This window comes from Rhizopus delemar, genomic scaffold (assembly GCF_000149305.1).
Source record: "Rhizopus delemar RA 99-880 supercont3.19 genomic scaffold, whole genome shotgun sequence".
Taxonomy (NCBI): Eukaryota; Fungi; Mucoromycota; class Mucoromycetes; order Mucorales; family Rhizopodaceae; genus Rhizopus; species Rhizopus delemar.
Genome location: NW_027137845.1, coordinates 401,024 through 421,967, shown reverse-complemented (window position 1 = coordinate 421,967; position 20,944 = coordinate 401,024). Strand labels below are relative to the sequence as shown.

Genomic DNA, 20,944 nt, shown 5'->3' with positions numbered 1-20,944 from the left:
AAATGAGCAAGACACCTCTTTTATTTTATGAATAAAATAACACTTGTTATCATTATTTATTAATAATGATCAATGCCAAGAATGGAAGCTAATAACTTGTTAGTAAACCAATATGATTGTGTGTTTCTTGACACGGTACTTAGAAAAGTAAAAAAAAAAAAAAAAAAAAGTTGCGTCTACAGTAGGTCTTTTGCAAAAGCTACTTTCCGACTGTAATCAAAACAGGATGAAATCATTGTATAAGATGTACGAGTCATAGCATTGTTAAAACTTTGCTAGGCATTTGATCATTACTTATACAGTCGACTCAAATGGCTTCAAGGTTTATTGATTGATTTTTTTAAAGAAAAGTCTCATAAGTTTATGCCAATCTCATTCCGAATATGTCAACAGTGTTCCTATCTCTTTTTGGTATCGCAGTTACCTTTCTTTGCTTCATCCCAATATCATTAGTTCAGTTATAGAAAATATTCTTAAATACAGATAAGGGCATGATATGTGTAACTGGCGTAGGTGTATACCCTGTATCCAAGGTTTACTTCGTACCCTTGGTCAATGGACTCGCTATAACCTTAAGATATTTCTTGGTATATCTTATTTTCTTAAAATCAGCTTGCAGCAATTATTTTCACTAGTGGTAGGCCACTAAGTTAATACAAATAAATTCACACTAAGTTTTACTAATACCCCTTCTTCTTCCTTTGACACTTGGCTGCCTTCAAATTAGGTTTTAACATTAATGTGTCCAATACACATGTTCAATGTTATAAACCTATTTTGCAGACCAGCACTATTCAAGTGCATGTAATTGACTTTCCATCCGCCTCAGAATACTATTGGAATTGAGCTTAAAGTTGATCCAATTAGAATATTATCCTTAACCTCTAAAAGGTCTCTAACAAGAGTGAGTTCACGTTCACAACAAGACAAGTGCTCGAGAAATTATACCAAAGTAAAAACAATGGCTTCGGTATTTATATCGCAGATTAAATATTATGGTATTTAATTGGCTAAACTGTAAAAATAAGCTTACTAATAATGGCCCTTTGTGAGATTTAATACGAGAATATAAAAATGGAAATTTCGTTTCCTTACGCATTAACTTTCTTTTTTTACAAGTTTACTCAATATGAGCGAAAATCAAGTATTTGAGACTTTTAACTGCTATCCTTGGGATTCCGATAAACAATTTCAAGAAGGCTATCAAGCTATTGTGAACACTATGCCTGAAGAAAAGGAAAGCTTAAGGTTATTAAAAGCAAAACATTTTTATTATTCAAAGTTTAAACAGCCGTTCGACTTGAAGGCTTATTTAGACTATGAGAAAAAGAAGGCTTTGGATGAAGAAGCATTATTTAGTTCTATAGAAGATTATCACTATGAAGATGATGAAGCTTTTATCAAAGGACTACCACATATCATTTACGACTGGGTCGAGCAACAAAAAGAAGGATTATGGGATATAGAAAAATTTGAATTTGAGTTGGCAAAAACACGGGCATTTTATTACTATTCGTAAGATGCAATCAAATAAGCAATACAAAAAAATCAAACCAACAATTTCAATTAGAAAAGTACAATCATTCGATTTAATGGCTTACTTCAAATGGAAAACAAAGAACGAAGATGCCAAGAAGCCTGTTTGTCCATTTGCTAATCTCTGGCAAAACAAAGGAACAGGTAAACATACATATTCTTTCAAGATCTATGGCATCTTATATTTTATTGTAGTACAAAATATAGATCAAGTCAATGACGCATCATTTATAGTCACCGAAAAGCCAAGATACAACGGTCCAATAAAGATCACGCTCTCTTCACCTACAACTAAGAATATATTTACAATTGACCGAATTCGTGAACTTGAGAGCTCATTTCTAGAAGAACGCACGGACAATGTCACTTCTATATTTATAACGGCGACCGCATACAACGATGAACCTTTTCAAACAACCAACATGATTCAAACAAAAGACACAAAGATATTGACTTGCGGATTAGCCTATCAAGAGACTTCTACCAAAGTCTCTGGTGCTGACTTACGCGAGATATCCCTCAACAAACTTGCCAATGCATATTACAGCTTTGTTGAGAGATGTCTCTTGAATGAGAACAAGCTCATCGTTAGCTTTGTGAATGGTTACATTCCTCTCAACGCTGTCTATTTAATTTTACCGCCTAGGTCTTCTTTACGACTCATCACCGAGCATGCTCTGTTAGACATCAAACTAGAGCTTTCGCATGCACCAATTCCCCCTCTTGGTTTAATCAAGACTTGTAAGATGACAAAGGAGCTATATTCCGGTCTCGATCTTTATCTTGCACTGGCCGCACCAACCTACTCTAAACTGAGAGGTCCGGAATTACTATATCTTGGCTTGGCTGATGTATTTGTATCCGAAGCTAAATTGAGTGATGCATTTGATATCGCCAGGCTAATGGCAGTTTGTCCTGAACCATATGGTTCCGTTCAATTGGCACTCGGTACTCGGCATACATATGCTGGCCCTAATCGATTATCTGTATGGAAAGATCAAATAGAAAATGTTTTTGGCGTAAGAAAGAGGGAAAAAAAAGGGGGAAAACAATACTTAAATCATAATAGAAAGCAGAATCATTTGAGGATCTGAAAAATAAATTGACGGTCATCAATAATACCTGGAGCAAAACTATCCTTGATCACTGGAACACAATTCCGCCTGTCCTTTTGAGGGTTATATTTAGGGCTGTGAAGCAAATAGATACCTTGACATTTAAAGACTTATTGGCTCTGGAGCAAAGGCTAAATTCAAAGTGGCGACAAACAGAGAACTACAAGGAATGGCTAAGATCCAAAAATAATTGGATAGAAGAAGATGAAGGGTTTTACTTTCAAGACTTAGAATTACCGTCCTTGTCCGAAGATGAGGCAGTAGTTTATCAAGTCTCTGCTGAGCCACAACAGCAAGAAAACCGTCCATTAGTATGCCCAGTAACGGGTCAAGTCGCTTTATCTTGTCCAGTTTCTTCTAGACAAAATGTAGATTTGATGACGGCATGTCCCATTTAAGAGAATTAACTATTAACATATTGAAGTGATTTTTGAGTTGAAAATATGTTTAAGTGAATTACTTTATAAATTAATAAAAAATACCTTATACTTTACAACAGAAAAGTTCATCTTTGATTGAGTTTCCTATTCGAACATACAATGGACATTCAGCAAATATGTCCTTATTCTTGTCTTTATGTTTTATTTGTTTTCTGTAAAGGATTAATAAAATGACGTGGTATAATATACTATTCTTATTTCTTTGTTCATGTCAATAAACGGGCAGTTTAGACAACTATTATCTTTGAATGGTTCACCAAGTTCCCTGAAAAAATCCTTTTAATCAAAAGCTGATTATTCTATTTAGAAGCGCTCTGAAAACAACATAAAAAACTTAAAAAAGAGTAACTGTAATACCTCACTAGTATTGATTGTCGTGTAGTTTACTTTTGACTTGAATATATTATTTTGGAAGAGTTCATTTTGCACCAAGGGATGGCCTGGTTTTTTTCATAAACATCTTGTAGGAATGTCAGTGGGCTGCTTCAATAACTCTAAATAGTCATGAACAACTGCTGTTTATTGACAGAACATAGAAGTAATATGTTCATATCGTTGGATTATAACAGAAGATACTTACCTAATTTGGTGCTCATTTAGTTTGATGATATGTAAATAAGTCATCATCCATTCTTATTCAAGCATAATAACTTGGATCACGTAACCACTATGTCCATAATGAGAGCTTCCGGAAGACATGATGATTATAAAAATCAGTGTTAAGTATCATAAGTTGAACAAGCATCATCGTAGCCTCTCCAATACTATTTATGGAAAAGAGAGATTTCCTTCTATACTTCATGATGATTACTGTGATTTCAATACAATCATAATAAAAAAGGAATATCCTTTCCATTTGATCAAGGAGTTTATGGATCATTTTTTAGCTGCTGAAATCCATTTTAAGCTAGATATCCATAATATTCATCATTGTGACCATACTTTTGAAGGACATACGTGTACAGGAAACTGCTTTTCAAATAAAGTATGATATTTTTGTACATATTGTCACTTTATTCAATCTTCCAATATACTTTCATCCTTGCACAGCCTAATTAACAATGTCCTCAAAGGCATTTTGAACCTCTTTTTTTTTGTTGTTGTCTGTTTTAACGATATCCTTATTTATATGGAAGATTCTAATCGTTAACAAAAGCATGCCAACCTTATGTCTCAAAAATTTGGAAATCTAAACTATATGTTAAGATTAAAAAGTTTGAGTTTGATATTCAAAATTCGATTCGCTTGAAGCAATATTAGTCAAGAAGAAGTAGTGATGAGTCAATCCAAGGTTCAATGGTAACAGGATGATTTAATTCAATGTCAGTCCATAGTATAAAAGTTTTCTAATTACCTTAAAATCCTTATTACCATTTTACCGAAGGCTATTCTCAGCTGGTTCTACTTGTGATTACTATCATTCTAAAGAGCTTTTTTATTACGTGGTCTATTAGTTTATTGTCTTTGAAAAAATTAAAAGCAAATAGTTTTTTATTCGAGCCGTAATGTTATGCTATCTTGATCTAAATTCAAATATAATTATCAAAGTAGATGCATCCGACATCATAGCTAGTGATGTCTTGAGCATACATGGTATCGGAAAATTGCTTCATTCTGTTACTTCTATAGCCTTCTTCTCAATGTAATCAAAGCCACTGAAGACATTACTAACAAGGAACCCATAGCCACAATTGAGTATTTGAAACTTGGTTTAATCATCTTCAAGGAGTATATTAAATAATCATACACATTGATTGCGAATACCTTGAATGATTTTCTACAGAGAGACCATTCAATTGGCATCAAACCTAATAGACTAGCTGGGTTACATACAATAAAGTTGCACCTAGTCTTTCATATGAATCAGTTGTTATTACTAAAGAATTGCCTTTTCTTTCTGATATACTCTAGCCTTCCAGTTGAAGTTGATGGTGGAGATCATTATAAGGTTGATCATATCAAGAATAGCAGTTGAGTTCAGTTTCTAGTCAAAAAGAAACCGTGATAAGTTTTATGAAAGCGCCCAGTTACTGCCTTTGACTTTTACCAATGTTAGCCACACATGCCATGTGTCTGAAAGCATTCACTTTTGTCTTCCCTCCCCATCATTGTCAATAATTCTAAATAAAGATATTAATCTTTTATACTCAACCATAAAAGAGAAAACAACATATAATTCATAAAAGCCTTTATGTAACGTCATTCAAGTTTTTGATTCCAATCACTTATTCTTTACTTGTTGCTTTATATAATCTTCCAGTTCTTCTTTACTTTATTGAAATATTCAATTCATTATAGATGTATTAATACTTCCAAACAGGTAAGCAAAAAGATGATTTTATTTCTATAAATCATTATCCCTTCTGATAACAATAAACAAGAGCAGCTTCTTTTTTTAAGGATAAGAGCAGAAAAATTTCTTTTCCTTTTATCTTTTTTAAAATGAATCTAACTCTTTAATCATTCTGTACGTAAGAATTAGTGGATCAGAAATCAATGAGTATAACTTAGATGACCTGTACTAGTTAATGGAGGCCATGGAGGCCGATGATTTTCTACAGGTGAAAGCCAAGCAAAGAGAAAACAAAGGCTTTTTACTTGAATAGTTTACAATCAAGACAAGTAGCTTATTTTTCTTTTATTTATAAAGGTTCGTCTTATTGCACTTTGCCTCACTAGAGGAGACATTCATATATTTCAAAAATCGTAGGAAGGAGTTCCTCCATGAGGTACGTATACCCAAGTACATATAAGCGTCTAACATTTGTTGATGATCTAGATGGCTTATAGTTGTATAGCTAACAATATTTTATGAAAGATTCTTTTCTCCCTTCTCTGTTTTTATATTTGTAATGAAAATATTTACACTCTGCAACAAGAGACATAAAAAGAAAATCAATGGACCAGATTTTAGGAGAGCGTTCTGAACAAGATGTACCCACTTGTATATTAAAAGTTGTTTGGGATAACGATGATGATACTGAAACAGATGGCATTGAATAGGTTGTATCCGCACAACCGATAAAGTGAACATTCATGGATAAACTTAGAAACTACAGAACTATAGCCCAACCAGATCATTATTAATAAACGTGAGGCTTCTGCAATAGCTATCTTCCAATGTTAACCATTTAAGATATTTACATTGCTCATCAAGCTCAATAATATAGTTGACCCTAAATTCACTTTGGTTCCTGAATAATTATGTTTCCTATATGAAGGCATAGTTTGATGAAATAGGTTCTCTCTCTCGTCTTGAAATCTAATAAAGAGGTTAGGGACTCATTCACTAGGTTTTCAAGTACCATTTCCTTTTTATTTCTCATTTGTAATGAAATATTTACAAAACACATTCATCTTATTATGTTTCAATAAAATATGAAGGCTTGAATCAAATACTATCTTTCATCACTTACCATAAATCAAAGGGATATTCCCATAGAACATGCTTTCTCTTGTATTGTAAGCTATTGGCATCATCCTTGTTCTTTATGTTGGTTTACTTACCTTGGATGACACCAGTACTTTTGACCTTTTTAATGCTAAAACAAAATAAAGTCAGTGTCGATTGACTATTGTTATTTCAGTAAATATGCTATTTCAATCTACTTTGACTTTATCCTTTATTCCCTAGCTGACCATGTTTATTGCTTCACTTTATCTTTTCACTATCCTAGTCACACTGTAGGCAGGATTGATATGATCCGGTGTTTCCTTTGTTTATGTTTTGTTTACGTTGGGATGAATAAAAGGAAGAGATACAATGAAGGAGATAGAAGACAAGAACCAATCAAACCTAAGCAATAATTGCTCATTTCAGTTTGTTTACTTTTTATGCGGTTTTTTAAGTTTACTTGGTCAAAAATAAAATATTGTTTTGCTTTAAAAATGGTCCCTTTTTTTTACTCAGTAATCCTTTCCCCTCTCTTTATTCTAAATGGAAACAATTGTTAAGCGTTTGCAAATATCAGGAATCATTGTTATTTCATTTAGGAAAAAGAATAAGCAAAAAAGTACAGTTGATTTCATCCCATAGACACTTTGTCACACATCAATGCATAAATTGACTTCTTGTACACTTTAGTCTTGATTGATTGTTTCCTTTTCAGAAAAGATAATCTATTTTTACACAAAACTGATCTTCATACGACGTTATTTCATGGGAAAATATTAAGAAATGAATAAAAAAGATAGACAAGAAATGTGAGAAAAGAAGATGACAGGACAGCATGATTCTCAGTCTGTCTGTAAGAATAAAGAGTGAAAAGGATATGTTAAAAAGAGTGACTGGAATGAAGGATGTGTTTGGTTTATTGAAGGAGAAACTCATTTTAAAACCACGAGTTACTGAGGGAAAAAAAAAAAGTATAAATACAAAGGATAAAAAATTATTTTAAAAGTTAATGTAAAAACCACCGCTAGGTTGATTATTGGCTTTGGGGTTGGCGTCTTCTTACTGGGCTATTAGATGCCATTGATGAAGGATTACTGATGGTGGGTCTGTAGTTGCGGTCTGAAGGGGCTCATGATTCATTGCGAGGACATAGGAAGAGGCATCTATTGCTATTGCTAGTCTCGATACGTACCACACACTAGTGATTTAGTGGTTATGACTTCGGTCATGGTGGAGGGATGTGATTCCAGCCTATACATCCAATAAAGTCTAGTCGGGCCAGTAAACGCGACGAAGCACGGCCGGAACGAGACGAACTCAAGAAACGTTTTAGGCGATTTTGCGAGGGTCTCAAGTTGTGTAGAAGAGCGCCTGAGTTGCAGGTTATTGAAAGATAGCTTGTAACGTTGTCCGAGGTTTTTTTTTTTTTTTTTTTTTTTTTTTACTATTAAACTGCAAATGAAAAAATAAGTAAATAAATAAATACTAATATTGTTGTAGCCATGATTATCTTTATGGAATTCAAATGCTGTGCTCATTAATGGTCCTTATTTAAAATTTAAATAAACTTGTTAATAAAATTCATTATCAAATAATCTTTGTCTTTATTTTTCCTCTTTTCATTGCTATTTCTTTTTTTGGAGTATATTCACTGCTTTATAAAATAAGTAGGAGCTTCTTTTCGAATATTAAAGACGTGAACACTTGAATGAATACAGTTTATAATATGCTTTTATTTTTAATCTTTGCTATGCTACATTTAAAGTTATCCTTCGCAGTGGACAGTAATGCAACTCTATATTGCCTTTTCAAAAATCGAAGAGTTAATTCTTTTACAAGATCTACATTCCCCATTCATTCCATTATCTCAGCTCATACTTTTATATTTCCACTCTGAAAGAAAGCTTAACAGCTTAGTTCGCTCTTGGTAGAGTGATAAAAAGAAGTGCACAATGCTTTGAAGATGTACCTGAGAAATATACTAAAAGAAATTTTTTCAAAATTAAAGCGTGTAAATCATAGTATAAATTCATCCTCTCCAGCTTTGATGCAGGTAGAGCTATTTTTTAGCTCAGTTTTCAAAAGTCGTATTGGGTCCAAATCTGAAATGAGGGTTGTAAAAATAAGCACATAATTGATTGCTTGTGTTAAAAGAATCTAATAAAGCATTCATATCCAGTCAAATACTCAAATGCAACTGAAATAGATTGTCTCCCATAATTCTTTTTCTTTTAATGGATATTCAATACAGCTTAGTCAGTCATTATGCTTAAAAGGAGCTCTTCAAGGTAAGGTGTGCCTAATTATAAATTTTCGTGTATGCCTGTTTTTGTATGCAGTCAACAAGCAGAACTCCGAAGCTTTCGCGAAGTACGCGCAGTAAAAATAAATGTGTGCCAAAAATATTTTTCTTTTAAAGGAATCAAGTATGGAAGTTCAACTGTTCAAATTGAGTAAACAATCAGACAAGAAACTGCTTGTAGATTTCCTTAATGAGACACCCAGCGACAAAGTAAAAACAAAGATTTGCTTTTCCCTTTTTTTAAATTCTTAGATCAATCTACATTAGATTGTTGACACTATCAAAGCAAAGCTTAATGATTTACATGCTACAAACGATATTGATACAGTATTACTTCTTCGATCTATATTAGTAGGTAAGCTTGTTACGCTATTTACTATATAATCGTTTCTTTACAACTATTGTTGCGACAGGATCGCCTGTTGAAGGTGGGCAGGAAAGTTTGAAACGTCGACATTTACTACTTGAATGTATCATTGAATGGTATTGCATCTTTTTTCCTATTTATTTTGCCTATATCTGATGCCTCTATATAGGCTAAGCATAGATAACACCGATGATATAGAAAGATCTAAACAGGCCTCGAGTATTGTTAACTTGGTTTTACCAGAAGTAATATAGATTATTGACAGATTTAGCCAATTAATTCATTCTTCAAAGATCGAATCACTTCCTTCCGAATTATTGTATGCAGCCGGATTAAAGATTATTGAAGTGATAAAGCAATCAAAACAGGTGCACTTAAGGTTGTTGGACATATTTACAAAAATATGGAATGCTCTTTCTGCAGCAAACGAAATAACTGAGCTAAACGATTTGTTTGATGGTTTAATCAATGCCAATTGGAATATTCAATCTGTTGTAGGAATTTGTTCTGCCATTAACGAAATGGAGCTTTCAGACAAACAATTGGAACAGTGCATTAAATATATGACAAAGTAAGAAAGGAGGAAAAGAATTTGATGTTGCACAGAAATAACGCATGATTTTATCTTTTTTATAGAAAACTATACGATGTGGATATGGATGGTGTACCCCCTTTCATTTACCCACTGTACGGTATTCTAGAAGGGCACAAAAAGAAAATTCTCGGCGGGATATTGGAGTATTTTAGTCAAGTAGCTAATGGAAATGATGATATCAGGTTTAGAAGATAATAACAAAAAAAGAAAACAGTTAACAAAATTTGTTAATAGCGCTGAAGGTACAACTATGTTGCACATTTCCTTTGCAATTAAACAAGACCAAGACCTCGGAAACGAATTAGTCAAAATAATGAAAAATAGCAAAATGAACCAATTAGACATATTTAGTATAGCAACTTTACTATCAGTAGCTAGAATACATAGACTGCAAGACACTGTAAAATCATAAAATACATTACGAATAATTATTTTACTGAAAAAAGACACTTTTAAGGTACTTGATCTACTCAAATCTTCTATTATATCTGCTTTCAAGGATAACGAAAAGTACCTGCAATACAATTGGATCACAAGTAAATATTAATCTGCAGCAACTGTTTACGCGTTGCGAATTTTAAATACATTTTACTAGAATACTCTATTTCTGATTCAAGTAAATTGAGCTCTACTTTACTTGAAATAGCTGATAAATCGGCATCAGGCTGGGACCAAGTGATTCAGAGTTTAACACAACTATCTTTCGTCTTGATTGATACAGTATCTAGCCAAGGGAGCTTTTTTGCATCCAACAGTATAAGAAGCAGGACAAGTGGAGAAGTTTCCAACGCAAACAGTAATGTAGCTAATCTCGCTATTGCCATCTTGGCACGACTATTCAAATACCATGATATTGTCAGAAGCGAAATATTAGAGCAAATCACGTCTCGCATTGTAACAAGGTCTAGCAGTGCATCAGATTTTATAAAGCTCCTAGAAATCATCATCCGCGAGCATCCTCATACGGTAGAAAAGTATCTGAATATGGTATGCTAATACAATGTAAACTTTTTCTTCTTCTTCTAATCTACGTTTTGTTTAGTTGAAAGATACTTTGGATTTGCTGTCCTTTTTACCTTTAACAACCGCTGAACGCTTGCTAAACGCGATTAGACCTATTTCTAAATCAAATCAACAATTTAGAGATGGATTGATACTGGTTTTAAGAAAGAGTTTATTTGCAAAGTACATAAGCAAAAAAAAAAAAAAAAAAAAAAAAAAAAAGAACTAGTTTTGGACTTTTCTGGATACTCACAGCTTATTGCTTCATTCTAGGGATATAGATGGAAGAGAAATTGCAGTTCGTGGGTTTCTAAATATCCTTGATGATCAACTAAGCGAATTGAAAGTAAATGAAAACTCGGCCCAAGCAGAAGGCATTGCGTTCGAAATACTTGGTAATTCTTAAAATAATCACGTTCTACATACAAATGTGTTAATATTCTTTAAATCTGTAAAAAAAGGTTTACTGCGAAGATGCTTTAGTCAGCAGAGCGAAATAAGAACATGTGCCTATAATTGCCTTGGCACTCTTTCTCAAGAATATACAGCTTTTGCTGGTGACGTATTTGAAATGCTCTTAACGCAAGTAAATTACTTTTTTAAGTCTACTTTATCATTTCCCTCATGTTTATGTTTAGTTTATGAGGAGCTATGAAAAGAACACTAGCATCCTTTGTCCTATAAAGTTGGATTCATGTGTCGAAAATACAAGTAATATGGGTCAAGTCAAAATTATTGAACCCATCCATATATTATTGTTAAATACGCTTCGATCTATGAATGCAGCAGGAAAGCATCCAGAGACATCTTCTTTAGTTGCTGAAAATATTGCTCGCTTCAAGGGTTATGTTAAATCGCTTGTTCTTCGGTTGTCTAACGCTGCCTTAGAAGACTTTGAACTTGATAAGGTTGCTAGTTTTGATCCAGCAACATTCGTAGGACAAAAAAATACACAGCATGCTTTACTTTTATTATCACTGTATGAAGTAAGTTGTGATAAGGAAGCATAGCACTCTACCGGCTTTATTAACCATCGGAGCGCATAGATTTCAATTGAACACGAATATTCCTCAAATGAGATTGAAGCTGGCTCAAGTGAAATAATCCTTAACCTATTTAAAAGACGCAAAGAATTGCTTGGTTTATTGTCTTCCACTCCTGATAAAGGAAAGAAGGCACTCAGCATGTATAGACCAATTACAGATTTAACATTTGCTGTTAGGATATTTAAAAAACTATTTGCAGATGAAAATAGTATGTCAGAGCCATTACGGAATTTAAGATCAAATATAGACTTTGTACACTTTGTGGTTGCAAGTACTGGTGATAGTTTAAAATTCGTAATTATGAAATTAGTTATTCTTTTCTAAAAAAAAATACTAATACTGAACAGGCCATTAATGATCCTTACAGCCATCAGGATGATGAATATTTCAACCGCTGCGCCGATATATGTCAAATTCATTTACGGATACTTTCTATAGAGGACTCTGACAGTATATTGGCTAACAATCAGTCAACTAAAAAGGGGCCGTCAGTTCTTACCTCTGTTTGTAACTACCTTTTGTCAACATTAGAGATCGTTTGTAATGTGTGGCCTGATCGTTTCATTGAATTTTTGATTTGTGTATTACAACTGTCCAATAACCTCACACAAAAGAACAAGGTTATTGTTCATCTTATTGATAACCTAAAAGAAATTACGTTGAAGTTTTTATCAGGTCGCTCTCCTATTTACAAAGAAGTATCTAATGTCATTCAAGTGATTACATTTCTAGCCAGAACGCTTGACAAGGCTGATGACGATTTTTGCCAACGCACGCAACGCATTGTAAGCTGGGTAAATGAATTGGCCAAAGATCGTCCCATAGAGGATACTGGTCTTGCTAAAGAACTTGTATCGTTGCTGATACACATGTCAGCAAATGCTGGCGAACATCATATTATTCAAAGCCTTTGTGAAGACCTTCATGCCTATGCAGGCGAAGTAGAATCCGGATTTTCAGAGGAAGACGAATCAGAACAATTAAGTATTCATTATCAAATTATTAGCAACAAAACATTTAGTGTAATTGCTTCTCAAGTGTTTGACTATTTGGATGCTTCGTTTGATGAAATCACATGGAGTATTGGTAAACTTCGCTTATTTGGTAAGTTTCTTTTTAAGGAAGAGGTTTTAGTATAAAGCCAACATGCTTTATTGAAATTTAGCCTCTGAGTCAATTGAAGAAGATGTACAGTCTTTTGAACAAGAAGTTTGTCAGTACCTTGTCTTGCGCATGAAGATACTGAACGAATTAGTGCGAACAGTACTGACGGATACAAGTGCAGAAAGCCTATTTAAAACTTTGGTTAGATTTTATAAAGCACTTCATGTGCTTGTTAAATATGTAAGTTTAGAAAATGAATCGTATTTCTTTTTATATTAATATGTTGTAGAAACTTGCTTTTCCAGGCGATGTCTCTCAAAGTTTCATCAATATGATTAGTATGTCTGGAAGTGATATTACTGATAAAATGTACAAATTTTTGACCGTCTATGGTCAAAGACAACAAATCATTGAATCCTCACGTACAAAAACAAAAAACAAAGGTAAAAAGAGGAAAGAAATCGATGCAAAGCAAGAGGCAAGAGTGCAACGTGAATCAAGGATGATACCTCAATTGATTTATACTGTGGAGCAATATGAAAGACATCTCATTCAACTAAGCCGGAAAACTAAAGTTGATTTTATGCAATACATGAAGCGCAGTACCTCTCGTGATTTTAAGATTGAAATAAGCATGCTTAATGCAGAGTCTTCTAGCGATGAGGATGAAAAAGGGGTATGTGACAATAACAGCTTAATAATTTTTAACTCATTGCAATGTAGAGTGTGGATGATTCAAGCGAACATTCTTCAAAAAGAACCAGAATAACTTAATCTTACACAAAATAGAGCATACAAAAAAGAAAATGTGTACCATTTTTTTTTATTATTATATTACAAATGTCTTTTTATTTTTTTTTAAAGGTTGTATATATTTACGAAAGGAAATTAATATTTTTACATACGTTCCAAAGGTCTCAAGCCTAACATGCGCATGGCGTTGCCAAGGGTTGTACGGGCAGACCAGTACATGAGTAAACGGGCATCGGCCACAGCAGGTTCAGCACCTCTGACCCAGAGGTTTTCGAAACAAGCAGAGATGTCATGAGAAAGCTTGAATGCATATGTGACTACGTTGCATGGCTCGTAACCGTTTAACAAACTCTTGACAAGATCGGGGTATTGAGAAATGGTACGAATAAGATCAATAGCTTGAGGTTCAGTCAACAAGCTCAAATCGGCATTGTGGTTCACTTCGATACCACTTCTGCGTTCGATAGAGAAAAGACGGGCATGAGCATATTGAATGTAAGGTCCAGTATCACCTTCAAATGTACACATACGTTCCATATTGAAGTCATAATTCTTGATACGACGAGCAGAATTGTCTTGAATCTTGACAGCAGAGATACCAATTTCATCAGCAACTCTTTCAGGTTCGTCGATTTCAGCGTACTTGGTTTCGTTTTTACGCATAACTTCGTGCATTGTTTCTTTAGCTTCTTCCAAAATATCCTCCAAGAAAACAACAGTACCCTTACGAGTAGACATACCCATAACCATACCAAAGTTGACGTGTTCTAATTTGTTAGCCCAATCGAATTGCATGAGTTCCATAGTTTTGAAGAGTTGCTTCAAGTGAAGATCTTGTTGAGATGCAACGACGTAAATCATCTTGTCAAACTTGTACTTTTCTTGACGTTCCATAGCAGCGCCAATGTCACGAGTGAGATAAAGAGTAGTACCATCCTTCTTTTGAACGACAGTCTTGCCAAGTTTATACTTTTCCATATCAATAATCAATGCACCCTCTGATTCTTCTACTAATTCGCGTTCACGGAGCATTTGCATGGCTCTTTGCATACCTTCAGCTACTTGAGACTCACCAGAGTATACATCAAAGTGAATGTTGAGACGACCGTAAATATCTCTATATTTCACAATAGACAAATCTCTGAATCGGCGCCATAAGGCAAGTGCCTCTTCGTCACCATCTTCCATCTTTTTAAAGTAAGAACGAGCTTCGTCGTGAATCGTAGGTTCAGCTTCAGCGTCGCGATTGATTTGAACATATACGTCATATAAATGCTTGATGGGGTCAGCAAGAAGTGCCTCTTCAGAACCGTATTTAGCAAATCCAACAGCCAAAAGACCTGAAAGAAACACATTTAGTCTATAGAATGGGGTGTATTATAGGAAACTTACCGTATTGCTTGCCCCAATCACCCAAATAGTTCATACTGATAGCCTTCCAGCCATTAGCCTTATAAACGTTGTAAATAAATGCACCAATAATAGTAGAACGGAGGTGACCGGCATGGAAAGGCTTGGCAATGTTGGGAGAGGAGAATTCGACGATCACAGTCTTTCCGTTACCCGACTTGTTATCACCGTAATGTTCACCCATTTGAGAAAGCATGTTCAAGGTCAGCTTGGTCAAAATCGTTTTGTTGATACGAAAATTCAAAAAGGGACCGGCAGAAGAGGCCTCGGTAATGTAGTCGTTGACGACGAAAGCATTGGCCCATTCTTTGGCGATAGCAGCAGGGTTACCCTTGAGACGAAGACGAGGAAGGGCAATAGCAAAATCACCATTTTCGAGGGAACGAGGAAGGTCAATGGCTTGATAAACAAAGACAGGGTCAAGGTTACCCAATGAAGCAATTTGAACGGCAATCAAGTTTTTGAAAGTATCGAGAGGATTAGTGGAAGGATCTGAGCCAGCAGCAGGAAGTTCAGGAATACTTTCGGTGGTATTGGAAGCACTAGAGAGTTCGGACACCATTTTGTTTGCTTGTTGAGCGGCAGGAGTAGATTCAATCGATTGGACGTATTCGTTGGCCAAGTTGGCTTGCTTCAAAGTGTACCAGGCCATATAATCAACCACAGAAGGCTCTGCACCGTTCAAGAAAGGTGTTGTCTTTGAGTCAACAATGGACAATAAGGTTTTGGCATCACCAGCAACAGCCAAGTCAAGGATATAAGCGGCACGTTGGTTTTCTTCTTTTTGTTCGTCCAAGAGGTGATAGGCACGAGTTAAATAGCGGGCGATATTAGCGACTGACTTTAGTTCGACAGTGTTATCTACTTTGAAGCTGGTTTCTTTGCCAGAAGAAACAGAGATATTATTTTTGATTTTTTCATCACTGGCAACAATAGCCAAAAGCCCCAAGGGAATTTCCTTTACAGAAACGGTTAAACTCATACTTGTTCGGAAAAAGAGTATAAAAAAATTGACAAAGCTTATATTTTACATTTTATGACTCATGTCTAAGCCACAAATAAGTAAATTCAATATTGTATTTATTAGGTTGTTTAAATTACCGCATTTATTTTATTGGCTATGAAAAACTCAAGACCTTCTCCTGAAATGCAAGACTTTGCATGCAGGTCTCTTACAGAAAAAAATTTTGATTCAAACAGTTCACCTCATTGCCCTCAAAGCAAATACTCTTAGTCTTTTATATACAATGGTTGGATAAATGCTTTTTTGCATACTTCTTTTTTATTAGCAGGGTTTTTACACTTTCTTTATTATGATATCGAACAATTCATAAAATTTTCCCAAGCACCTTTTAGTGAACTCAAACGCTTTCCACAAGTAGTAAGCAAATTGTTCATTTACAAAAATTAAATATTTTCTTATTCCAAGACTATTAAAATGGATGGCTCTCGCTTTTAAGTACTTTGATATAGAACAAAAACATAATACATCTATTTCTATTGTATCGCTTAACCTTTTGTCATTTGAAGTACAAAGCTTTACTTATTATGCTCATGCGTAGATGTTTGACTTGTTTTGTAGGAAAAGGGTCAAAGAAAAACAAGGAGTTGTATGAAATGTTTATTGTTGTTTTTTGGATAATGCAATATTACAAAGTCTAGCAACCATTCCTGACAATTGAAGAATACTTTGATGTCCATCCAAAATGCGCATATGTGTTAAACCGATTTCCTTCAAGTAATCCAGCCTGAGGCCTTCATCCAAGGCGTTGTAACTTCGCACCATGCGAAAGAAAGTTGTAATGATATCGAGTGCTGAGTAACCAAGATAATACAATTCTTCCATACATTGAACAGCCTCGTCTAATTTTACTTCTGAACAGCAGGTAATAATATGTTGAGCAACCATTGGATGAGGCTGATCACAAACTTTGAATACATTCTCTGCATTGACATATTTAAAACCATAAAATGTTGATTGTAAATTGTTTATAGCTTGACGCATATCACCATCTGCAGTAAATATCAATGCTTCTAAGCCCTCATCATTATAGTTCACCTAAAACTTTGTTAGATTCCTTTTTTTTATTTTTGATATGCTTCAATTGGCACCTTTTCCATTTGACAGATTTCTAGTAATCTCTTTAATACTTCTTCATTTGTAAGTTTTGTATAGCGTAACACTGCAGTTCTTGATTGAATTGGCTCAATAATCTTGTTTGACTGGTTGCATGCTAAAGCAAATCGAGTGGTATTTGAATATATTTCCATGGTTCTTCGAAGAGCCTGTTGAGCACCTCCAGTCATACTATCGGCTTCATCAAGAATGATAATCTTATGCATTCCCGGTGGCAAAGTGACTTTCTTCTGTGCAAAAGTCTTGATTCGACTTCTAATGACATCAATTCCTCTATCATCCGATGCGTTCAGCTCAAGAACAGCATCCTTATAAGAAGCACCGAGCATTTCATGAGCTAAGCATACAATACTGGTGGTTTTACCGATACCGGGCATTCCCTAATCTAAAACTTAGTCTACACGATTTCGAGTGGATTGGCAAGTAATTTTCATACAGTCAATATAAGATTGGGCATATTTCCATCTTTTGCAATGGTCATTAAACGCGACACAGCTTCTTCATTTCCAACAATGTCTTTCAAATAAAGCGGTCTATATTTTTCAACCCTAAGGTTGTTTTTAATGTTTGCTTTTTTTTTGAATATTGTATTATTTATTGAATGCTCACCATGGCAAAATGAAATCTTCCTCAGCATTGCTTGAGGTGGATTGTTTAGGTGTATCGATATCCATGGCTGTGGTCATTTTTTTTAAAAAAAATAATCCTTAAAAGAGGTAATATCCAATAGTTTTCGCCATTTTTGAAACTTTTATAGTGCAAATTATACGCACTTGTGCGAAATTTCCATACGCGAAACTTTTCTAGGAACGCGATAGTTTACAAATGTGTGATTGTATGTGGCTTTTACGCGTTTAAATTAATACTCCGAAATCTTGCAAGATGGGATTGTCACTTGAAGTATCTGAGACTTCTTGGATTGGCTTTTCAGCAAACGGACAGACGTACATGTTTGAGTATTTTAGTTTAGACATCGATCAGAGTGAAGCGAAGGTGGAAGTTTGCTATGGGAATCACATCTTTTTTAAAAAATACAAATACAATAATTCTCTAAACCTTTATTATGGATATGGATGAGGACGACAACAAAGAAAAGTCCATATAAAAAACATAGGACTGTGGCATAGAGCGATTTTTAGAAGCATCCAAATTATAAACAAAAGCAACTAAATAAAAATACTCTGGCTACCTGGTTTTACTTTTGTAAAGCGAGATTGATAGTTAATTATCCGAATTTTAACTCTTTATCTACGATGGCTTCAAGTAAGTGCCACAGTGCTATCTATCTTCTATGCGTCTTAAAAAATCAAGCTTGATTACAAGTCAACCGTAATCACTTGCCCATTCAAGAAAGCAGAAGATTGTGCCATACGACTGAGTCATATTAGACTCCATGTTTACATCAGCTATGATAAAAGCATGGATTAACGATGATAAACAAAGCGTTCATTTCTACTGTCTTGATCACAAATACCAAAAGACTGATGTTTTCTATCTTTTTTTTTGGTTTCTCTATTTATTGGGTCTTTTATTGAAAACTTTACACTCGGTTATAATATCATCCAGCTATTAGTAATAATATTGGATATCAGCAATATGAACTGTTTCGTCAAGATCCTAAGCTTTCATGGCGTTATTATGGCTACATTTAGTAAACTGAACGCACATTAAATACAATGGTGTAACTTATGCTCTGTTCTACCATAGTTTTCACTGAATGACTTTGGTTATTCAAGCTATAATCAACAACAACTCAGTAGAGCCTGCCTAAAGAGCTGCCTTATTACAACCTTGGATTCATTTTGCATGGAAGAGGTTACCAATGTATTATTGCAGTGACCCACAGATGTCCTTTTACAGTTAATTTTATGACAACACATCAGCTATTCTTGATAGATCGGTCAGGATAAGCTTTCGATATTTTGGCGGATGCCTTAGCAACATGATCTATCGATTGAAAAGGAACAGATTTTATGACTACAATTATTTTTGTATAATCTGCCTATACATAAATGTATTGCTACATCAATACTAATCAAATAGGGAGAGTATAGATGTGCCCATCTTATTTTTCAAAATCAAGTTGAAGTGTGTTATCAAAAGCAACATCCAAAATAAACAGATGCTATAGTTTAACAGGTTGGATATTACAACCAAGATGACGTAGAAGGGATGATGAAGGATGGATCAGAAACTTTTTTTTTAATTTTTTAGTTTTTTGTTCTTCCGATGTAGTACAAGACCTTTCTTTTTTTTATTTTTTATTTTGTTTTTTTTTTATACAGCAATGGAACAGCAGAAAGAATTGAAATTGACTTCAGGACCAACACAAAAACCAGGTTTGTGAACCATGACAAAAAGAGAAGGGGGGTTTCATTCAATAAACAGAATAAAACTGATTCCGACAATAGTACCTAGTCAATTAAGGCACGTTGTTGTTGCTGCAAAAGACGGTCGAACGGGTAGAGATATTCAACTTTATTACACATATGAAAAGGTGGTTGGGAATGGATCGTTTGGTGTTGTTTATCAAGCCAAATTGATGCCAATTGAAGAAAAAGTGGCTATCAAAAGAGTATTACAAGACAGACGATTTAAAGTAAAACGAAGAAAAGGGGGGGGGGATACAATAAAAAGTAACCAGGGACTTATGAAACAATAGAATCGAGAGTTGGAAATGATGAGATTAATGCACCATCCAAATGTGTGTGGTTTAAATGCTTACTTTTATAATCAAGGAGAAAAGGTAGAGTGAATAGGATGTTTAGTGACAAGTGGAGTAATTAAAAATGATTGTTTAAAGAGAGAAGAAGTCTATTTGAATCTTGTGTTGGAATACGTACCAGAGACAGTGTATCGAGTAGCTCGACATTATGCAAAGATTAGACAACCTATACCCATTTTACAAGTCAAGTTATACATGTACCAATTATGTCGAGCACTTGCTTATTGTCACAGCATTGGTATTTGCCATCGAGACATAAAGCCACAAAATCTATTATTAGATCCTATTTCAGGTGTATTGAAACTGTGTGATTTTGGTAGCGCAAAGATATTAAACTCGGGTGATTCAAACGTGTCTTATATCTGTTCTCGTTATTATCGAGCACCGGAACTGATCTTTGGAGCAGCAGAATATTCAATAAAGATTGATATTTGGTCTGCAGGATGTGTGATGGGAGAATTGCTGTTGGGTCAACCTTTATTTCCAGGCGAAAGTGGAATTGATCAATTGGTAGAAATCATTAAAGTTTTAGGCACACCTTCAAGAGAGCAGATAGAATTAATGAATCCAAATTATACAGATCATAAATTTCCCTTAAAAAAACCCCCCCCTTTTTCCCGGGGAAAAAAAAAAAAAAAAAAAAAAAAAAAAAAAAAAAAAAAAAAAAAAAAAAAAAAAAAAAAAAAACAGATGAAACAAGCCTTTTGTTTACACACACTAAACTGTATAAAAAACAGATATTTAGATTAAGAACTCCACCTGAAGCCATCGATTTAATGACACATATATTACAATATAATCCATTAGAAAGACCTTCTGCTAGTGAAGCTCTAGTTCATCCCTTCTTTGATGAATTACGAAATCCAGATACAAAGATGCACACAGGGAAAGATCTCCCTCCTTTATTTAATTTCACTATAGAAGGTAAGAAAGGGGATAAAAGAGAGATGATGGACATGTAATCAATTTGAAATATAGAATTATCTATTCGACCTGAATTTGTAAAGAAGCTTGTGCC

General features: G+C 34.4%; 6 protein-coding genes across 6 annotated transcripts; 4 read left to right on the top strand and 2 right to left on the bottom strand.

Moving 5' to 3' along the window:
• Nucleotides 1-1,129: 1,129 nt before the first annotated feature.
• RO3G_16287 (uncharacterized protein) lies at nucleotides 1,130-3,049 on the top strand (the record flags this gene model as incomplete). The annotated part of the gene is made up of 4 exons (XM_067670871.1): nucleotides 1,130-1,515; nucleotides 1,571-1,680; nucleotides 1,771-2,555; nucleotides 2,606-3,049. The coding sequence occupies 4 exons, from the start codon at nucleotides 1,130-1,132 to the stop codon at nucleotides 3,047-3,049; spliced, it is 1,725 nt and encodes a 574-aa protein (XP_067526972.1).
• A 5,701-nt stretch (nucleotides 3,050-8,750) lies between these two features.
• RO3G_16286 (uncharacterized protein) lies at nucleotides 8,751-10,745 on the top strand (the record flags this gene model as incomplete). The annotated part of the gene is made up of 10 exons (XM_067670870.1): nucleotides 8,751-8,773; nucleotides 8,825-8,864; nucleotides 8,905-8,997; nucleotides 9,055-9,142; nucleotides 9,335-9,399; nucleotides 9,448-9,725; nucleotides 9,791-9,841; nucleotides 9,984-10,099; nucleotides 10,196-10,285; nucleotides 10,345-10,745. 10 exons carry the CDS (start codon nucleotides 8,751-8,753, stop codon nucleotides 10,743-10,745), a joined length of 1,245 nt encoding a protein of 414 aa, XP_067526971.1.
• Nucleotides 10,746-11,467: 722 nt separating this feature from the next.
• On the top strand, nucleotides 11,468-13,441 carry RO3G_16285 (uncharacterized protein; the record flags this gene model as incomplete). Its single annotated transcript, XM_067670869.1, has 7 exons — nucleotides 11,468-11,737; nucleotides 11,798-12,005; nucleotides 12,045-12,091; nucleotides 12,145-12,901; nucleotides 12,963-13,141; nucleotides 13,191-13,344; nucleotides 13,434-13,441. The coding sequence occupies 7 exons, from the start codon at nucleotides 11,468-11,470 to the stop codon at nucleotides 13,439-13,441; spliced, it is 1,623 nt and encodes a 540-aa protein (XP_067526970.1).
• A 357-nt stretch (nucleotides 13,442-13,798) lies between these two features.
• Nucleotides 13,799-16,046, bottom strand: RO3G_16284 (uncharacterized protein; the record flags this gene model as incomplete). The annotated part of the gene is made up of 2 exons (XM_067670868.1): nucleotides 13,799-14,994; nucleotides 15,047-16,046. 2 exons carry the CDS (start codon nucleotides 16,044-16,046, stop codon nucleotides 13,799-13,801), a joined length of 2,196 nt encoding a protein of 731 aa, XP_067526969.1.
• Nucleotides 16,047-16,685: 639 nt separating this feature from the next.
• On the bottom strand, nucleotides 16,686-17,887 carry RO3G_16283 (uncharacterized protein; the record flags this gene model as incomplete). Its single annotated transcript, XM_067670867.1, has 4 exons — nucleotides 16,686-17,123; nucleotides 17,177-17,581; nucleotides 17,638-17,749; nucleotides 17,811-17,887. 4 exons carry the CDS (start codon nucleotides 17,885-17,887, stop codon nucleotides 16,686-16,688), a joined length of 1,032 nt encoding a protein of 343 aa, XP_067526968.1.
• Nucleotides 17,888-19,488: 1,601 nt separating this feature from the next.
• On the top strand, nucleotides 19,489-20,888 carry RO3G_16282 (uncharacterized protein; the record flags this gene model as incomplete). Its single annotated transcript, XM_067670866.1, has 5 exons — nucleotides 19,489-19,540; nucleotides 19,613-19,800; nucleotides 19,864-19,947; nucleotides 20,005-20,436; nucleotides 20,664-20,888. The coding sequence occupies 5 exons, from the start codon at nucleotides 19,489-19,491 to the stop codon at nucleotides 20,886-20,888; spliced, it is 981 nt and encodes a 326-aa protein (XP_067526967.1).
• Nucleotides 20,889-20,944: the final 56 nt, after the last annotated feature.